We start from the raw sequence: 17,619 nt of genomic DNA, 5'->3' as shown, positions 1-17,619 counted from the left end.
TTTTAATGCTCAAAAGCTCTGTACAAAAAAAGTCACAAATGAATCCTCACAACACCCCTGTGAGGTAGGTAGGCAAGTATTCTTCTCCCATTTGCAGATGGGGAGACTGAGGCAGGGCGGTGACGTGACCGGCAAGTGGTCCCAGCACAGCTGAAAGTCAGGGCCAGCCACGAGGACACAGAGGCTCCCGCCCAGTTCAGTCCTGACCTCTGACCCCTCACCTAGACCTTGTCTGCAAAGAAACTAAAACTTTTTAATACATGCAGAAAGAATAAAGACAAAAACAACCCATCTGGGAAGGTAGTGAACAGACATACAGTAGTTCTGCAAAAAGAAATCAGCCAAGATGGTCAAATAGTTTCCAATTCTAGGTAGATATGAGCCACTCCAGCCTCCTCTCCCCTTTTCAAATACCACGACCAGGGACACGACCACCTGTCCGTCCATAGAAGTGCACGTACACAACCACAGAGAGGCCCCGCTGGCCACAACGAGCAGGCCAGGTGCCCAGCCTCCGCACTGGGCAGCCCCTGGGTATCCACAGGCCCCGGCGCCAGAGGAAGAGCTGCAAGGCTCCGCTCACACCCCTCCTCCCCGCCTCTTCCGAGCAGCTTCCCGCTGTCTGCACACAGCAGGCCCTCTACGTCAGCAGGGCCTGGCCCCGTCTGCTCCCACGGGAAGGCAGCTCAGGGGTCCTCGGCAAGAATGGTCTGCAATCCAGGGATCCCCTCAGGCCACCCTTAGCCCGTGCTCACGCTCCACTGCTCTGTCAAGTCGCCACACCCGAGGGTCCCTGCTGCAGCAGGCGGGGCACGGGCCGGCTGGGGCTGGCGGGGCGGGAGGAGGTGCAGAGGGACCCAGGCTGGGTGCTTGGCTTACTCAGCACCGCCCACCCGGGCTCCCAGGCAAATGGAGCTGGCTTCTGCCATGGGGGACTCCCTGGTGTTTCTGGCTCCTTAGAAAACTCCACAGTCCTGCCAGCCCCCCGGGGGGTGGGGGGCTCAGGGAGGGCAGGAGAGGCCGAGGCCTCTGCGGCACCCACCACACCATGGGGTTGTACTTCTTGAAGTCTCCAGGTTGGAGACGGGCACGAGACGCAAGAAAACTAAAGCTGCCTTTAAAATCCCAAAGCCACCCAGAGTGCTGTCCACCTCCCAGGGAGCCAGGGGTCCCGAGGGCAGTGCCAGGAGGCTAAAGAGGGGAAGCCAAGAGGGAGAGCAGGGAAGGAAAGAAAGAGGAAACCCGCACTGGCCGGCTGCTCTGCGCAGGGGCCGCCAGACCTGCTGGGAGGGGAGGGGAGGGGAGAGGATGGCAGTGGCCGTGGCCAGTAGCTTTGTTTGGCAACTTGGGGAGTGAGCTGCTTGGAGGGCTGCAAGGCCCGCACTGGGCCCTCCTGAGGGCTGCTCTCACCTGTCATTCACAGGTCTGACTGCGTGCTCACTGTCCTATAAAAAGCCCTTTCCAAAAAGGGGTCCCAACCCAGCCCCAGGCTCTCTGGGAAGCTGGGGAACTGTCAGCTCAGGGCCACTTCAGTGAGGGTACCTCCAGCCTTCACGGGGCCCTGCGGGGGGACGGGGCAGGGGAACCATCCTACAGGAAGTCCCCGGCGGCGAAGGGCTCCAGGCTGTGGCTCTGCTCCTGCCACCGGCAGCGCAGCCTGGAGAAGGGCTGGTCCTCCGTGCCCTGGAGCTCGGGGAAGCCCAGCTGATTGAGGATCTCGTAGACCCCAGCCTTCGACGCCACCTGGAGAGGACAGAAGAGATGGGGCTGAATCCCAGGGGAGGGAGGGTGTCATTCGGGTCCCCTGCCCCCTTCGTGACTTCCTTCCCGCTCTGGGCTCCGGGGCACACGGCCGAGCCTGTGGCCCAGGGCTGCCTCCTACCAGCTCAGCACCCTGGCCGGGGCCCCAGCGAACTGCACAAGTTTGCGTTTTGACCGTTAATCGCTCTGAGCTTCACTTTCCTCACAGTGGGGAGAGCAGGCTCTACCTGCCGGGAGCGCCGTGGAGGACTAGGAGGACTATAAGCACCATGGGCACCGCCAGCGCTCCGCAGGCAGCCAGGCAGGCGGATAGCAGCACCGGAGACAACGCCTGCTGCTCCCACAGGGACCGTCAGGGGTGAGGCAGCGAGCACTCAGCTGGGCCTGCAGGGGGCGCTGAGGAAGGCGGTGTGAACCCCGGAGCCAGCAGGAGCCTCTGGCTGTGAGTCCCGGCTGTGGGCCTCCCTGGACTCGCTCCACCCTCTGCTGCCCAGTGGCCCAGGCCCTGACACTAGACCCAGACCCTCTCACAAGGAGCCTCCTTCTCACCCCATCATCCCGGGGGTGGGGAAGAGCAAGGTCCACTCAGAACAAAGGTCCCCAAGTAACACTCACCCCCACCTGCCCTTAATCCCCAGGAGACAGGGACCCTGAGGCTAGAACCCCACACTCCTAACTGGACCCACAGTTCTCTCCTTCCCTGACCTCCCCCATCACCCAACACTCAGGCTCAGGGGGTGGGGGGGTGAAGCTCCTCCCAGCCCCCAACTCCGCTCAATCTCCAAGCAAAACCCAAGCGGAAGTGTCCTGGGTCCCCCACCACCTCCACCTACCCAGGGTCTCAGAGAGGAAGCTGAGCCCGGGCCGCTCAGAGGGGCCCAACATGGCCTTGGAGTGACGCACATCCATCAGGTCTCCTGACTCAACACACGAGGGCCACACCCAAGGCCTTTCCTTCAGCACCCGGCCCAGCAACCACCATTCCTGCCATGGGCACTGCGTGGCCTCCCTGCCCCCAATCCCTCACAGCTCTGACCCCAGCCCATGCCTTGCCGATGTCCACTCTGGCTGGGGTCCCAGCCTCCTGCTGTCCCACCTGCCTGCCCTCCAGGGCTAGTGCAGACTCGATCCAGATCAGAACCGCCAGGACAGGCGGGGAGGTCAGGAGGGCCAGCTCCCCTGTGGAGGGGCAATTACAGGCTGCACTGCTGAGTAGGGAAGAGGCCACCCCCAACCTAGAGGTAACGAGGTGGCAGCTCTGCCTCCAGCACCAGCTGAGCCACAGGAGGAACCAGGAGGGGCTGGAGGCCAAGCGGAGAAGTGGGCCTTCAGGGCGGTGTCCCGGGCCAAAGGCTGGCTCCAATGCTGACTGTGACCCAGGTCCTAACCTGTCTGTGCTCAGCCCCTCCTTGCAGACGGGAGGGCAACAGTCACCTGGTAAGCCACCTGCTCGCAAGCGCCTCGCAGAGGGAACTGTGTATCTCACGGAGCCCTCACCACCCGCTTCTGAGGTGGTGCCAACAGTAGGAGTGTATGTCCATGTTCATGTTGAAGGCAGCAAATTAACGGGGCTAATTAACTTGCCCAGGGTCACACTGGAAGGTGGCAGGGGCTGGGCCACCAGGCATCTTGCCCTTTGCAGAGTGGGTGAGGGCTGAGCACATAATGGGCATGAAGAGGATGGGCAAGGCTGGCCTTGGGGACACGCAGAGCAGGGGCCTGCCTGGCCCACACACCTGGTCCCCTCCCGCCGCCTCATGCATTCAGCCATCCATTCATCCACTCGTCAAACTTACTGCCTGCCTGCCAAGCGCAGACACCATGCTGGCGACCCCAGGTCAAATGAGACAAAATCTCAGCCAAAGAGAAGAGTGAGAGGTGAGAAGGCTTCCCGCCCACAGGGGCCTCACCAGGCAGCCTCGCCTCCCGCCTCTCTTACCTCCCGCATCCAGGTGCTGAACGGCCTCGGCCAGGAGTCCGCCTTCTCCAGGTGGAGGTAAGCGTTGAAGAGCACCAGGTAGACGTAGCGCTCCAGGTACTGCAGGCTCCGCAGCTGCAGCCTCCGGGCCTCCTGCTCCGATTTGGCTGCCTTCACCTGCAGAGGGCGCCGGGCGGGAGTCAGCAGGGGGCCTCCCCACCCAACATACATGCCCCCACACTCACTCACACCCCACACTCACACCACACTCACACCATACACACCACTCACACCACACACCCCACACACACCCCACACACTCACACACACACACACACACACACACACTCTATTTACCTACTTTTTGGTTGACTTTCATGCATAATCAATGACAATAGGAATGAAAAACATAAAAGAAGACATTAAAAAATAGACACAATATACACCACACACTCACACCACACACACACACACCACACACTCACACCACACTCACACCCACCCACACCACACACACCACACACTCACACCACACTCACACCCACCCACACCACTCACACCACACACTCACACCACACACACACACACCACACACTCACTCACCACACACACCACACTCACATAACACCACTCACTCACACCACACATACACACCCACACCACACATATACACACACCACACACTCACACCACACTACCCACACACTCACTCACCACACCCATACACACTCACACCACACACTCACATACACACAGCCCACACACTCACCACACACACACTCACACCACTCACTTACCCCACATGCACCAACACACTCACTCACACCACACACATACATACCACACACTCACACCATTCACATACACACCCCACACACACCCCACACCCTCACACACATACACACTCACTAATATCACATACACACCTCACACACACATACCACACACATACACACCCCACATGCACCAACACACTCACTCACACCCCACACATACCATACCACACACACACCACGCAGATACACATATACACACATACCACATACACCCCCCACACAGCCACTCATGCCCTCTCACACACCCCATGTACACTCACACCATACAGACAGATACTCCCATTCCACACAAACCCCGAGCACGTGCACACACACATGCACACACACATACATGTACACACGCACATGCACACACACACACATTCACATCCTCAACTGCCCGCAGCACCGGGTGGAGCTGGGAGGAAGGGATTCAGACAGCAAGGCCCAAGGTGTCCGAAACCCACTTCCTACCGGGGAGGTGAGGACAGGTCACCTGGCCTCCCTGCACCCCCACTTCCTCACTGAAAGTATAACCACGGTTCTGAGGGCAACCAGACAAGGACAGGCTGCCATGGGAACGCTCCGCTCAGACCCTCCCCTCATCAGGTCTCTGATCAGTGGCCCGGACAGTGGTCAGCAAGGCGAAGCTCTCGGGGCCCTGACGGCGGACACAGCCTGGACCCCTCCCCTCCCTCAGTGCTCAGAGGGAGCGCCCTGGCCCCAGCTCTGGGCGCATGAAGGTTTTGGGGTGGGACCTGTTAACAGAAGACGCCTGGGGGTGAATACAGGAGGCAGGGGCCTCAAGGTTCCTCTCTGTGCAGGGTCAGCGGCAGGCCAGGGCCGGCCCCGCTCTCCCTGCAGCGTCTCTGCCCGCTCCTGCCGGTGTCCTCCCCCCACCGCAGGCTGCTGCCCACCCTGAGGACACCACCACACCTCTCTGCACCGGCCCCCAGTCTCCGCCCAGGGCCCACAGCAGCCGTCCCCTCGGGCTCCTGGCACATCGGTGGGAGGGCACAGCCAGCCCAGGCCTCCAGGACCAGGACAGACGGTCCCCCACCCACTGGGCCACAGCCAGGAGCCTTTCCCTCCACACACACACACTCACACTCACACACACTCACACACACACACACACACACTGCAGCCTCCGGGTCAGCCTCCAGCTGCTACAGGAAGGTTCCCAGGTGCCCCCGACCCCAGACATGAGTCAGCCACAGTCCTACAAACCAGGAGCTACAGGGGGCCTGCTTTGGGGGCCTGTGGCCCGCCACCTCCACTTCTGCCTTAGAGAACTCAGCCTTCGTGCCTCTGCCATCTTAGCTCCCGGGAGTCAGCAGGGGGTCTCCCTAGGAGACATGAGCTGGGTTCTGGGCCTGGTTCTGCCCTTTAAGCTCTCAGCACCCCCAGGAGGTGGGGTTGCTCAGGCAAGTAAGGTATGAGGAAGCACCTGGAACCATGGGGAGTCCCACAGGCCCACTCGTTCATGGAACAGGAGGCAGGGCAATGGCACACAGGCACAGGCCCTGCCCACAGAGACGCAGGTGGTGGTGGTTGGGGTGAGGGGGGAGGGGGACCAGGAGACAGGTACAAAACACCCAGAAGGCCAGATCATGGGATCAAGGCAGGGGAGGCAGCTAGACTGGGGAGGGTATCAAAGAGGAACTGATGCTTGAGGTGGGTTAGGAGAAAGGGGGCAGAAAGGTGCCCGTGATGGGGAGGAAAGGTGTTAAAGAGGGAGGTCTCTCCAGGCAGACAGAGGGAGGAGCTCACAGCAGCGGGGGAGGGGGAGGGTGGAGGCCGCACCCAGGGGCCAGGCAGAGCCAGACCCTCAGACAAAGGGGTAGTGAAGGCTTCTGGCGGATCTGAGGTTGGGAATGGCCCCAGGGTTGCTGCTGGGTGGGGTTGGGAGACAGATCAGGATACCTAGTGCTTTAAACCAGTGGTTCTCAACCTTCCTAATGCCGCGACCCTTTAATACAGTTCCTCATGTTGTGGTGACCCCCAACCCTAAAATTATTTTCGTTGCTACTTCATAACTGTAACTTTGCTACTGTTATGAATCGTAATGTAAATATCTGATATGCAGGATGTATTTAGGCGACCCCTGTGAAAGGGTCATTCGACCCCAACGGGATCGCGACCCACAGGTTGAGAACCGCTGCTTTAAACACTCCACCAACTTTGTTTAGAATTAGGCAGTGGACAGAAAATAAAAGGATTTGACCTAAATACAAGCTGCGGCCAGCACGGTGCAGCTCTGCTCGGCTACGGACGGGTACACAGGCTGCACGCACGGGGCTTCACCCATCCCCTAGGCTGCTTCCCAAACTCCACCCAGAGGCCTGGGGCCCCTTTAAACCATTTCCTTAGGAGGAAAGGAAATCACCAGTGGTCCCACCAGGCAAAGCCACTGTAAACTCCTTCCAATGCAACAGCTGAGAAGAAATGTCCTCAGCTCCGGCCTGGCTCCCGGACCGGCCACACCAGCCGTATTCTCGGCGCCCCCGCCCCCACGGGGACGCGCCTGCGGCCGAGACCCCATGGAGGGTCAGGTCTGCATGGTAGTCATGGTGGAGAGGCCGAGCGATCCCTGCTGAGCCCACTGGCAAGGCAGGGTAGAATTATCTCTAAATTCAGACCCCGGGCTGTAGGTGGCGCCTGACACTCCCCGGAAGGTTCCGTGGGCACATCCTGCCCCGTCGAAGTCTGTGATTTGAGGAAGGACCCGTCTTCCCATCGAGGCCCTGGTTTCCTGACAATCACCCGTGTTGGCACTGCCCGGGAGGAAGACAGGCCAGCCACCTCCTGCCGGTAAAATTAGTGGAGCTGTTTTTAAATGGCCTGGCAGGCCAGGCTGTCATTAGCTGTGGTGCAGCGGGCAAGACCTCCTTGTCCACTGAGATTGAGCCCTGAAATAGAAGGGGCCCAGGAATGGTGGCCAGGGCACTGGCATTCCGGCCTCTCCAACCTGCAGTCTGCCTGGCACCCACGTGGGCCCGACGCGTCCAGGGCCCAGTACATACTGCGCGCTGGATGAGCACATTCCATCCAGATCTGATCATCAGACTCTAATCCACTCTCTGGGGGGCAGTGTGGCAGGTGAAGAGGGACTCGTCTGGGGGCCGGGGTCTGGCAGCTCACTCTCCTTCTGTCACCCACTAGCTGTGTGTTCTTGGCATGCCCAAGGGTCTCCCTTCCTCAAATGCAAAAATGGAGGCAACAGGCCTGGCCAGTGTGGCTCAATGGTTGAGCATCAACCCATGAACACAGAGATCACGGGTTTGATTCCCGGGTTTTAGGCTCCATCCCCAGTTGTGTGTGTACAGGAGGCAGCCGGTCAAAGGTTCTCTCTCATTGATGTTTCTCTCTCTCTCTCCCTCTCCCTTCCTCTCTGAAATCAATAAAAATATATTTTAAAACATAAAGGAAGAGATCCCAGAGAGCCCCACCCTCTCCCCTTCGCCTCTCTCTGTCCACACGCACGCACCTAGGAAAGGCCACATGAGGACACAGAGAGAAGGCAGCGGTATTCAAGCCAGGAGGAGTCCTCACTAGAAACTGAGTCAGCCAGAACCTTGATCTCGGACTTTTCAGCCTCCTGAACTGTGAGAAAGTAGAATCCTGTTGTTTCGGTCATGCCGTCTGTAGTACTTTGTTATGCCAGCCCAAGCTAACTATATGCTTGTGATGACCTCACACCCTCTCTATGCTTCAGTCCCCCGCCCTGGGAAAGTGAGAGGGTAACAAGCTATGAGGCCAGTACCATCCTAATACCAACCAAACAAAGACATCATAAAAAACAAACAAAACTACAGGGCAATATCTCTTATGAGCCCAACGCAAAAACTCCGCAACAAGCCAAATGCAGAAAATATATAAAGATCACTTGCCATGACCAAGTAGGATTTATCCCAGGAATGCTAGGTTGGTTTAAAATCCAAAAATCAACTGACATAATACACTATAGCAATAGAATAAAGGGCAAAGACCATATAATCATCTCAAGAGACATAGAAAACTATTTTAAAAATATTTTACATCTACTCATGAAAAAACACTCAAGGCCTTGGCCAGGTGGTTCAGCTGGTTGGAGCACCATCCACGCACCAAAAGGTTGTGGGTTCAACTCCAGGTCAGGGAGCATATGAGAGGCAGTCAACTGATGTTTTTCTCACATCGATGTTTCCCTCTCCCCGTCTCTCTCTAAAAATCAAGGAAACATCTCCTCTGGTGAAGATTAAAAAGACAAAAATACTCAAACTAAGACTGGGTGTCTAAGAGAAACCCACAGTTGGCATCATACTTAAGAGTGAAAGACTGAAAGCTTTCTCCCAAAGACCAGGAACAAAACGAGGATGTCTGCTCTCGCCACTTCCGCTCAGCACTGTACTGGAAGATCTTGCCAGGGCAGTTAGACAAGAAAATTAAGTCAAAGGCACCCAGCCTGGCCACTGTGGCTCGGTTAATGGAGCATCATCCCACAGCGACAGGTCACAGGCTGGATTCCCAGCCAGGGCAAGTGCCCAGGTGGTGGGCTTGATCCCCAGTAGGGGTTGTGTAGGAGGCAGTCAACAGATGTTTTTCTCTCACATTAATGTTTTCCCCTCTCCCTCTCTCTCTAACACCAAGGAAAACATATTTATAAATAAATAAATAAATAGCACCCATATTGGAAAGTAGTAAAACTACATTTGTAGATGACATGATCTTGTATATAGAAAATTTGAAGGAATTCACTAAAACAAATATTAGAACTAATCAACACGTTTAGCAAGGTTGCAAGATTGATCAATATATAAATTATCAATTGTATTTCTATACCATAGCAATGAACATACTGACACATGAAATAAGGAAATCAATTCTATTTGCAATAGCATACGTACAATAAAGCAGGAATAAATTTAACAAAAGAAGTGTAAAACTTACACTCTGGGAGCTATAAAACATGTAGGCCATTAAAGACCTAAGTACATGGAAGAAATCTCCGTTCATGAATCAGAAAAGTGACTGTTGTTCAGATGGCAACACTCCCCAAACTGATTTACGCATTCAACGCAGCAAAAAGCCCAGCTGCTCCCCCCCCCCCCCCCGAGATGGACAAGGACCGTGCCTGACGGGAGCACCAGCATCGTCTGGGAGCCTGCTGGACACCCAGCCCCACAGAACCAGAGACCAGGTGGGGTACAGCAACACGCATCTTAACGCGCCTCCAGGAGACCCTGGCGTTCACTGGGGCAGGGGACCCTGCTTAGAGGGTCTGGTGTCCTCAACCTTGCCAGGACACTGGACTCACCAAGGGAAAGTTTGTGTAAAAGATCCATCCTCTGGCCCCCAAGCAGACCAACTGAATCCGACTCAGTGGGGATGGAGTTCAGTGATGGGTATTTCTTAAAGCTCCCAGGTGCATCATTACGCAGCCAGGTGAGGACTGCGTTAGGTGTCCGAGGCCCCTGCCTTCTTCAGCCCCTGAGAGTTTGGTCCACATTCAGCTCGCTGGGGCCACCTGGTGGCCACACTGAGCAATCACTCTACATCTTGCTTCGGTACCACCACCCGCAGCCACTGCCACCACCAGCCTCCCGTGGGGAAGGTCAGCACGATCCTGGCCTTTGGAATAGGGGGCTGGTGGGCGTGGTGGGAGGGAACCCGCAGCCACTGCCACCACCAGCCTCCCGTGGGGAAGGAATAGGGGGCTGGTGGGCGTGGTGGGAGGGGGAAGGCCCTCCACCGGCTCCTCCTCCTGCCTCCAGACTGAGACAATCCACAGTCCAAAGGCAGCAGGGGCATCCGCTGCTAAACACAGCCCCAACCACGGCACCCTGCCCTCTCTATGGCCAACGGAGTTAGAGCCACCTTACCCGTCCAGCATCACCTCTGAGAGCTTCCAACACAGCTGTGCTCATCGGCACCACGGCGCCTCCACTGCCTCTGCGTGTGCTGTGCGCCGTTCGGCCTCCTGGCTTCTGCCCACGAAGCCCCTCCTGCCAGAAGCGCCTCCCCCAGCCCTCGCTACCTGGGATTGTACCAGGTCAGCTCTGTGGGACTTCCCCTCTCTCCCCTCAGTGCTCCCTGCTCCTCCCTCTGCGCCTCGCAATGGACACCCATGGCTGCAGAGCTCAGAGGAGGGGAGGGTGGTCAGCTTTGGAGGTGAGGTGGGGTGAGATACCTAGAATGCCTAAGGAAGTGGGTGTGTGGGGGTGATGCTTGAAGCAGGGCCAGGCATCCCTTTCAACCCCTCGAGCTTCCAGCTACAGAGGGAACTGGAAGCTTCCCTGCTCTGCCCTCTCCGTATCCTTTGAAAGCCAGAGGAGCTGTCTTTTAGCACGTGGCTGCCACCCAGTGGCAACATACCATCCCACTATGAAGACCCAAAAGAAACACGAGACACAGTCTAGCGGGGGCCTTGGGAGCGGCCTCATTCTGTGCTCCTCTGGTCCCGTCAGTTTGGTTGGCTGCTGGGCCAGGGAGGGAAACCTGTGGAGCCTCGGACCTGCTGCCCTGCACACACTCCACCAGCTGCTCCAGAATCGAACTGGGGGTTGTTGGGGCCGGCCGTGTTTCCATTTCAGGGGTCGCCTCTGCTTCCAGCAGGTGGTGGTGTGACCGAGAGAGCCCACGAGGGTCCCAGGGACGCCTCACCACCTCACGCCCGCAGCGGCCACATCCGGGCCGTGCACCGGCTAAGGCGGGCTCACCTGGCGGTAGGTGCAGATGATGATTTCCCGCAGGTGGTAGTGCATGGGCGTCATGGTCTCGCTGACTATGTCCAGCGCTGCGTCCACCTCCTTCTTCACACGGTGCCCGTCCGGCAGCAGCTGCACCACCTTCATCACCACCTGCGCCAGAGGAGGGGGGCTGAGCAAAGAGAAGACCAAGGTGCCGGGGGCAGGGGCGCTCACCCTCAACAACAGGCTCACCCCACACCAGGGCCACCTGGCCTCGAGGCCCAGGCCCTGACCCCAGTTCTCCGGTGGGGCTGGGGACAAGGGCTCCTGGACACCTCTGAGGCCAGGGCTCCCAAGGTGCTTGCTTTCCTAAGTGGTAGAAACCTTGCTTCAAAAAAACCTTCTCCAGACTCTTATCTACAAAACAGAAAGCTGTGTGCGCAGGCTGGTGGGGTGGACAGAGCAGGTGATGCATGCGATGAGCCTATGTTGGGGCCCAGCTGGCTCTGCTCTCACCCTGCAGGGGCCACAGGCATTTCGGAGACACCCAGCTACGGGGACCCAGCCTGGATCCCACTCATCTGATGTAAGCCCCCCTTCACTCCTGGGAAACTGAGGCCTGTGAGGGCCCCTCTGTAGGGCAGGGCTCTTCCGCCAGGTCACCCCCCGGCAACTCTGTCGATCAGGCAACCCCACCGCCAGCACCAACCCAGGTCTCCATCACCTCTCATCCCCCGGTGGCAGCCCGCCTCCTCTCTGGGAGCCAGAGAGGGCCTGTGAGAACATAAGTGGGAGAAAGCTGCAGTTTTTTCAATGAAGGGACTCCTGGCCTCTCCCCTAAATTGCTCCTCCCCAGGGACCCTTCATCTCCTTGGCTGTCACCACCACCAGCCAGAAACCCAAGCTCATCCTGGGTGCCTTCCTTGCCAAGACCTACCAATGAGAACTGAGCTTCTCCTGCTGGTCCCACAGCCCTTCCTCACTCAGTCCCCGCCTCTCCTCTCCACTCCCTCCTCCACACAACTAACCCCACCCACACCCAATGATCAGGACCTCCTCTGCCTCCCTGCTAGCCTCAAGGTCAAGGTCAAACACTGAGGGTAGCCCTTCAGAGTCCTCACAATCTAGGTCCTCCCACCTCAGCCCCAGTTCCTTCATTCTTGCCAATCACAGCCTTAAACAGTTCCTGTCCTTTCCAGACTCGCTCTTTTGCACGCTTGGTCTCCTCTGCATACTAACCCTCCTCACCCACGAACTCACTCATCTTCCTAAAATGTACTTGAATGTCACCTCCTCCACGAAGCCCTACTGGGCTCCCCTGGTTGCGCCCTCGGCCCTCAGAACCCATGCCTATTCCAGCGCTCTTCACGTTATATTTGATGCTCCCTGCCAGACTGTGGGCTCGATAGGCCCAAACTAATTGCAAAGAAAGCTGGTCTAGACAGGGGAATGTCTTGAGATGGGTGAGGACGGGGATTAGGGACATCTTCAGGTCAAATAACTTTGGAACACAGGCTCTGAGGTCCGCTCCCTGGCTTGTGCCCCAGCCCCATCACCTCTCCGATAGGGTCTAAGGCCGTGGTCGGCAAACTGCGGCTCACGAGCCACATGCGGCTCTTTGGTCCCTTGAGTGTGGCTCTTCCTAAGCCTTAGGAGTACCCTAATTAAGTTAATAGCAATGTACCTACCTATATAGTTTAAGTTTAAAAAATTTGGCTCTCAAAAGAAATTTCAATCGTTGTACTGTTGGTATTTGGCTCTGTTGACTAATGAGTTTGCCGACCACTGGTCCAGGGTGATGAGCTTAGCTCCGTGTGCCTCAGTTTTCTCACCTGTCAATTGAGAGTAGCAAGGGCACTAACTCTTGGGGGCTGTAAAGGGTGAAGAAGAGAGTGCACACAGCTCCTAGCAAAATGCTGGGAGTGAGTAAAAAGAGATCACATTTGACTGACACGAAGACGAAGGATTCGACTTAGAAATAAACTCTCACAGATACAATCAAGTGATTTTTGACCAGGAGGCAAGGCCATTCAGTGGGGAAAGGACATTCTTTTCAACAAATGGTGCTGGGAACACTGAGTGTCCACAGGCCAAGGAATGAACTTGAACCCCCGCCTTCGCTACATACAAAAACTAACTCAAAATGGATCCAAGACCTAAATATAAGAGCTAAAACTATAAAACTCTTAGAAGGCATCAGAGGAAGATCTTCATGACACTGTATTTGACAGTGACCCCCTGAATGTGACAACATAAACATGAGGCAACAAAAGAAAAGATAGACAAACTGAACGTTAAATTTTAAAACTTTTGCAAAAAAAAAGGACACTATCAACAGTGTAAAAAGGCAACCCACAGAATGGAAGAAAACACTTACAAGTCACAGAGCTGATGAGGGATTGATATCCAGAACATAAAAAGGATTCCTGCCTCTCACCCACGAAACAGCTCAAAGCAAAAACAGGCAAAGAGCATGACAGACGTTTCCCCACGGAGATACACAAACGGCCAAATGGCACATGCAAGACGCTCAACATCGTCATTCTTAGAGAAATGCTAATCAAAACCACAATGCAATACCATTCCAGGCTCGCTAGGATGGGTGTCATAAAAAAAAAAAAATAGAAAACGGAGTGTTAGCAAGGGTGTGGAGAAACTGGAACCCTTGCGTCCTGCAGGTGGGAACGTAAAATGGTGTAGCTACTGTGGAAAACAGTACGGCAGGTGCTCAAAAGTTAAACGTACGGCTACCATATGGCCCAGCAATTCCACTTGTGGAATTGACAGCAGACTCAAACAGATATTGGTACGCCCATGCTCACGGAAGCATTGTCCACAGCAGCCAAACGTGGATGGATGAACAAAATGTGGTCTATGCATCTGACAGAGTATTTGTCAGCCTTTCAAAGGAAGGAAATTCTAATACATGCGCAACATAAATGAACTTGAAGGCATTATCCTAGGTGGAATACACCGACACAAAATGACAAATACTTACTATTAAGTGCTGTATTATAAATGATTCTACTCATATGCAGCACTATCAAATTCAGAGACAGAAAATAGAACAGTGGTTACCAGGGACTGGGGGGAGGGAGGAATGGGGAGTGACTGTTGAATGGTTAGTCAGTTTGGGATGATGAGAAAGCTCTGGATGGTGACGATAGTAGTGCAACAAGGAGAACATACTTAATGCCACAGAATTGTGCACTTAAAAATGGTTAAAATGGTAAATTTTATGCTATGTGTATTTTACCACAATAAAAACATAAAAAGAAGAGCATCCGTGAAAATGAAGAGAGAAGGGGGCCAGGGTGAGGGAACAGCATATGCAAAGGCCCGGAAGCTGAAAGAGCTTGGAGTGTGAGGACCCGCATGGAAGCCAGGGTGGCAGGCCAGCAGGGAGGGGCGCGTGGCTAGGCTGGCCAGGTAGGCAGGAGCCAACCACAACGCTGACACCAGGCAGCCACGTGCCAACTCTGAACTCCACATTCCCCACCTGTAAGAGGGAGACATGGCCACCTACTTGCCAGGTGTCTAGGAAGACGACATGTTTGCGGTAGGTGTGCAATACATGGGGAATGTCAGTGGCCGTCCATCCAGTGTCCTGAACTGAAATGGGGTTGGGGTTGGGCAGGCCAGGGCCCTGTACCAAAGTTGCCAACCACAGCTGGGTCCCAGGTGCCTATGAGGGGGTTGCCAATGCTACCCAGACAAGAAGGTGGCCCGTGGACTCCCTCAGGGCATACAGTCCCCCAGCAATAGGGGTAGGCAGGATGAGGGGGGTCCAGGCCCCTCATCCCCAATGGTCATCTGCCAGGGCCCCAGAGCCAAGCTGCCCCATGCCTTGGTTTGCTCATCTGTGAAATGGGAACAGAGACGCACTGATGAGATGAGGCGGAAGAAGGAAATAGCGTTAAGAGCTCTGAAAATTCCTCCCGACCTGCCAGCAAGACGTGCCCTCTCCCTCCCCCAGGTGACCCCCAGGGACCGTATCGGGCGTGCTCACCTCAAACTCCCCCTTGGTGAATTTGGCATCAGGCACACTCACGAGTTCCTCCTCCACCACCTCGGGGAAGCCCTGAGGGAGGACAGCTGCTGGGATGGGCGCACTCCTTCCCAGGCTGCCCTTCTCCCTCATGCCACGAGCCCCTTGCCAGGGGTCTGCCAGCCCCACTGCCCTCTGCCCAGGATGGGTGGACACGCCAGGTATCAGCTCTACCCCTACACCCTCCTGGCACAGCCAGCGTCCCCAGGCACCCAGTGCCCATGCTGCCTGGGCGGACCGCTGCCCTCACGCTGGCCTCACATACTCGGACGTGCCAGAAGGCGAGCACAGCCACCACCATGGCCGTCGTGGTCCGGCCCTGGCCACTGAGGCAGCTGAACACGAAGCCAGAGCCCGAGTCCTTGGTGAGGGCGCCCCGCAGGACCTCAAACAGCCGGTCAAAATCCTGCGTGGGGAGACCAAGGTCTGAGTCAGTGGGTGCTTCTGGCTGCACAGACTCCTGGAGTGGCGCACCCCCCAAAAGGGAGTGCTCACCCGATGCCAGGCTCTGTGTCAGGCTCACAACCTGTATACACACACTCAGCTCACTGCAGTACACACAAGACCACGTGCACGTCAACGCCCCGTGTGCAGCATAATCCCCACCCCAGGACCAGGACGGACATCTGAGCAGACAGACACATGCACAAATCTGGTCTTCTGTTGCCCGCCGCCCACCAGGCAGAACACGCACATGTGCACGCACTCCGATGTGCTGCGCCCCAGGCCACGCAGGGACCCCCTGCTCTGCTGCCCACATCTGAGGTGCACCCAGCAACCCAGCTCCCAACCGCAGCGGATCATTGCAGCGCAAGGCCACCAGAGGGCGACAAACTACAGACAACCAGACGCACAGAGAAAAGTGAGACAGGAAACCCAGGCCCCATCACCTCCTATCAGGCCCCCCTCTGCACACTGCAGAGACCCACACAGACATGGCACCCAAACAACCGAGGTATCACAGGCACACAGCGACACTCACACAATACACGCTGGATGCACACACCACACACATATACCCACTCCACATGACACCCACTCCAGTCCCCCAACACACATATACCACAAACACCATGGACATGCTCACCCTCATACACACCTACAACATATAATAAACACACAGGCACACACACACACACACACATGCAGGCAAATGCCAAGCTGGGAAGGGATGTGAATAAACCCCCTGAGCCAAATCTAAAACCTTGTGGCACAAGCTCCCAGTCCCTCAGCAGAGCCTGGCCATAGCCAAGGCCCAGGCCAGAGGGGAAGCGGCCTTGCCTGCCTGGCCCCTCACCTCCTCGCGGGGGGCACAGAAGTCTGGCACGGGGATGCGGTGGTAGGTGAGGCCGGGGCAGGCCCCGCGGTGCTGGCTGAAGACCTCCTGCATGGTGAGGCACGTCTGGAACCTGTGGGTCCGCGGGCCCTCCGCGCCTGCGGGAGGCACGCTCAGGTGGGCCTTCAGCTGGGTCTCCAGGTTCTAGGGAGGGTGGGACAGAGGGCACACAGGCCACTGAGGCAGCCTCCAGGCCAGACCTGAAAGACCAGAGTCTGCTAGGGCCAGAACCAGGCCTGGCTTCCGGACCCATGGCTGCCCGGACCCATGCCTGCCCTTCCTGAGCCTCGGGGATCATAAACCAGACCTGGAGCCAGGCAGGTGGCCATGGCAGGGATCCTGAATCATCCACTCCCTGACCCTTGGGGGCCTCAGTTTCTCCATCTGTACAATAGGACCTTCTACGGACCCTCCCAGGCCAACTCCCCCGAAGGCCTCCAAGCTAGAGGCGTGTAGAAGGCAGAAGGGCCGCACCTCCAGCTGCTCAGTGGCCATGGGGGGGCCAGGCCACCGCAGGCTGTGGGTGTGCCCGTCACACTCCAGCACAGCCTCCTCCCTCAGGTTGACCCAAACGACCTGCCGCAGCTTCCTCTTGGCATCGGTCAGGTAGGCCAGGATACTCCCCAGGGCCTGCAGGGACAGGAGGGAGGTCAGCAGCAGGGCTCCCCCTCCTCTCCCCTCCACACCCCACAAGTGGGCCCAGGCCGGCTGGGGGGGTCACCTTGGCGCTGGGCTGGGCTGTGCCGTAGATGGGCATTCGGGACACCCGCCGGAAGTTGGCCACGTCCATCTCTTTGATGGTGCTGAGTGCGTCTGGGGAGACGAGATCGTCCGCCCTCTGTAGGGAGAGCAGCAAGCCGGTACTCACAGCAGCACTGAGAGGCTCGGCCAGCCCCAGGGGCAGCGGAAGGGGGACAGCACTTCACACTCAGAGCTTCGTCGCTGCCCCGGCAAGGAGGCCGTCAGGGCCCGCTCTCCAGATGAGGATGCCGAGGCGCACGGCGAGGGGCTGGTGGCAAAGACTCTAGAACTAGGTCTCCTGACGCCCTGCCCAGACCCCTCGGTGTGAG

At 57.0% G+C, this 17,619-nt stretch overlaps 1 protein-coding gene across 6 annotated transcripts in view; it reads right to left on the bottom strand.

The window, feature by feature from the left end:
• Nucleotides 1–926: 926 nt before the first annotated feature.
• PALD1 (phosphatase domain containing, paladin 1) overlaps nt 927–17,619 on the bottom strand; it is an 86,709-nt gene continuing 70,016 nt past the window's right edge. For 4 of the 6 annotated variants that reach the window (XM_006760937.2, XM_015562132.1, XM_006760939.2 and 1 more), the window contains exons 13-20: nt 17,271–17,387; nt 17,024–17,179; nt 16,511–16,693; nt 15,479–15,619; nt 15,175–15,246; nt 11,196–11,336; nt 3,701–3,856; nt 927–1,743 (exon numbers count right to left, since the gene is read on the bottom strand). In XM_006760937.2, the coding sequence (XP_006761000.1) occupies nt 1,591–1,743; nt 3,701–3,856; nt 11,196–11,336; nt 15,175–15,246; nt 15,479–15,619; nt 16,511–16,693; nt 17,024–17,179; nt 17,271–17,387 (1,119 nt within the window). In that variant the 3' untranslated portion in view covers nt 927–1,590. Of the gene's footprint in view, nt 1,744–3,700; nt 3,857–11,195; nt 11,337–13,761; nt 14,190–15,174; nt 15,247–15,478; nt 15,620–16,510; nt 16,694–17,023; nt 17,180–17,270; nt 17,388–17,619 lie in introns of those variants that run through there. The other 2 variants (XM_015562133.1, XM_006760943.2) reach the window with 2 other exon arrangements.

Source organism: Myotis davidii, unplaced genomic scaffold, assembly GCF_000327345.1.
Source record: "Myotis davidii unplaced genomic scaffold, ASM32734v1 scaffold134, whole genome shotgun sequence".
In the NCBI taxonomy this organism is placed as follows: domain Eukaryota; kingdom Metazoa; phylum Chordata; class Mammalia; order Chiroptera; family Vespertilionidae; genus Myotis; species Myotis davidii.
This window is presented reverse-complemented; position numbering and strand designations above follow the sequence as displayed.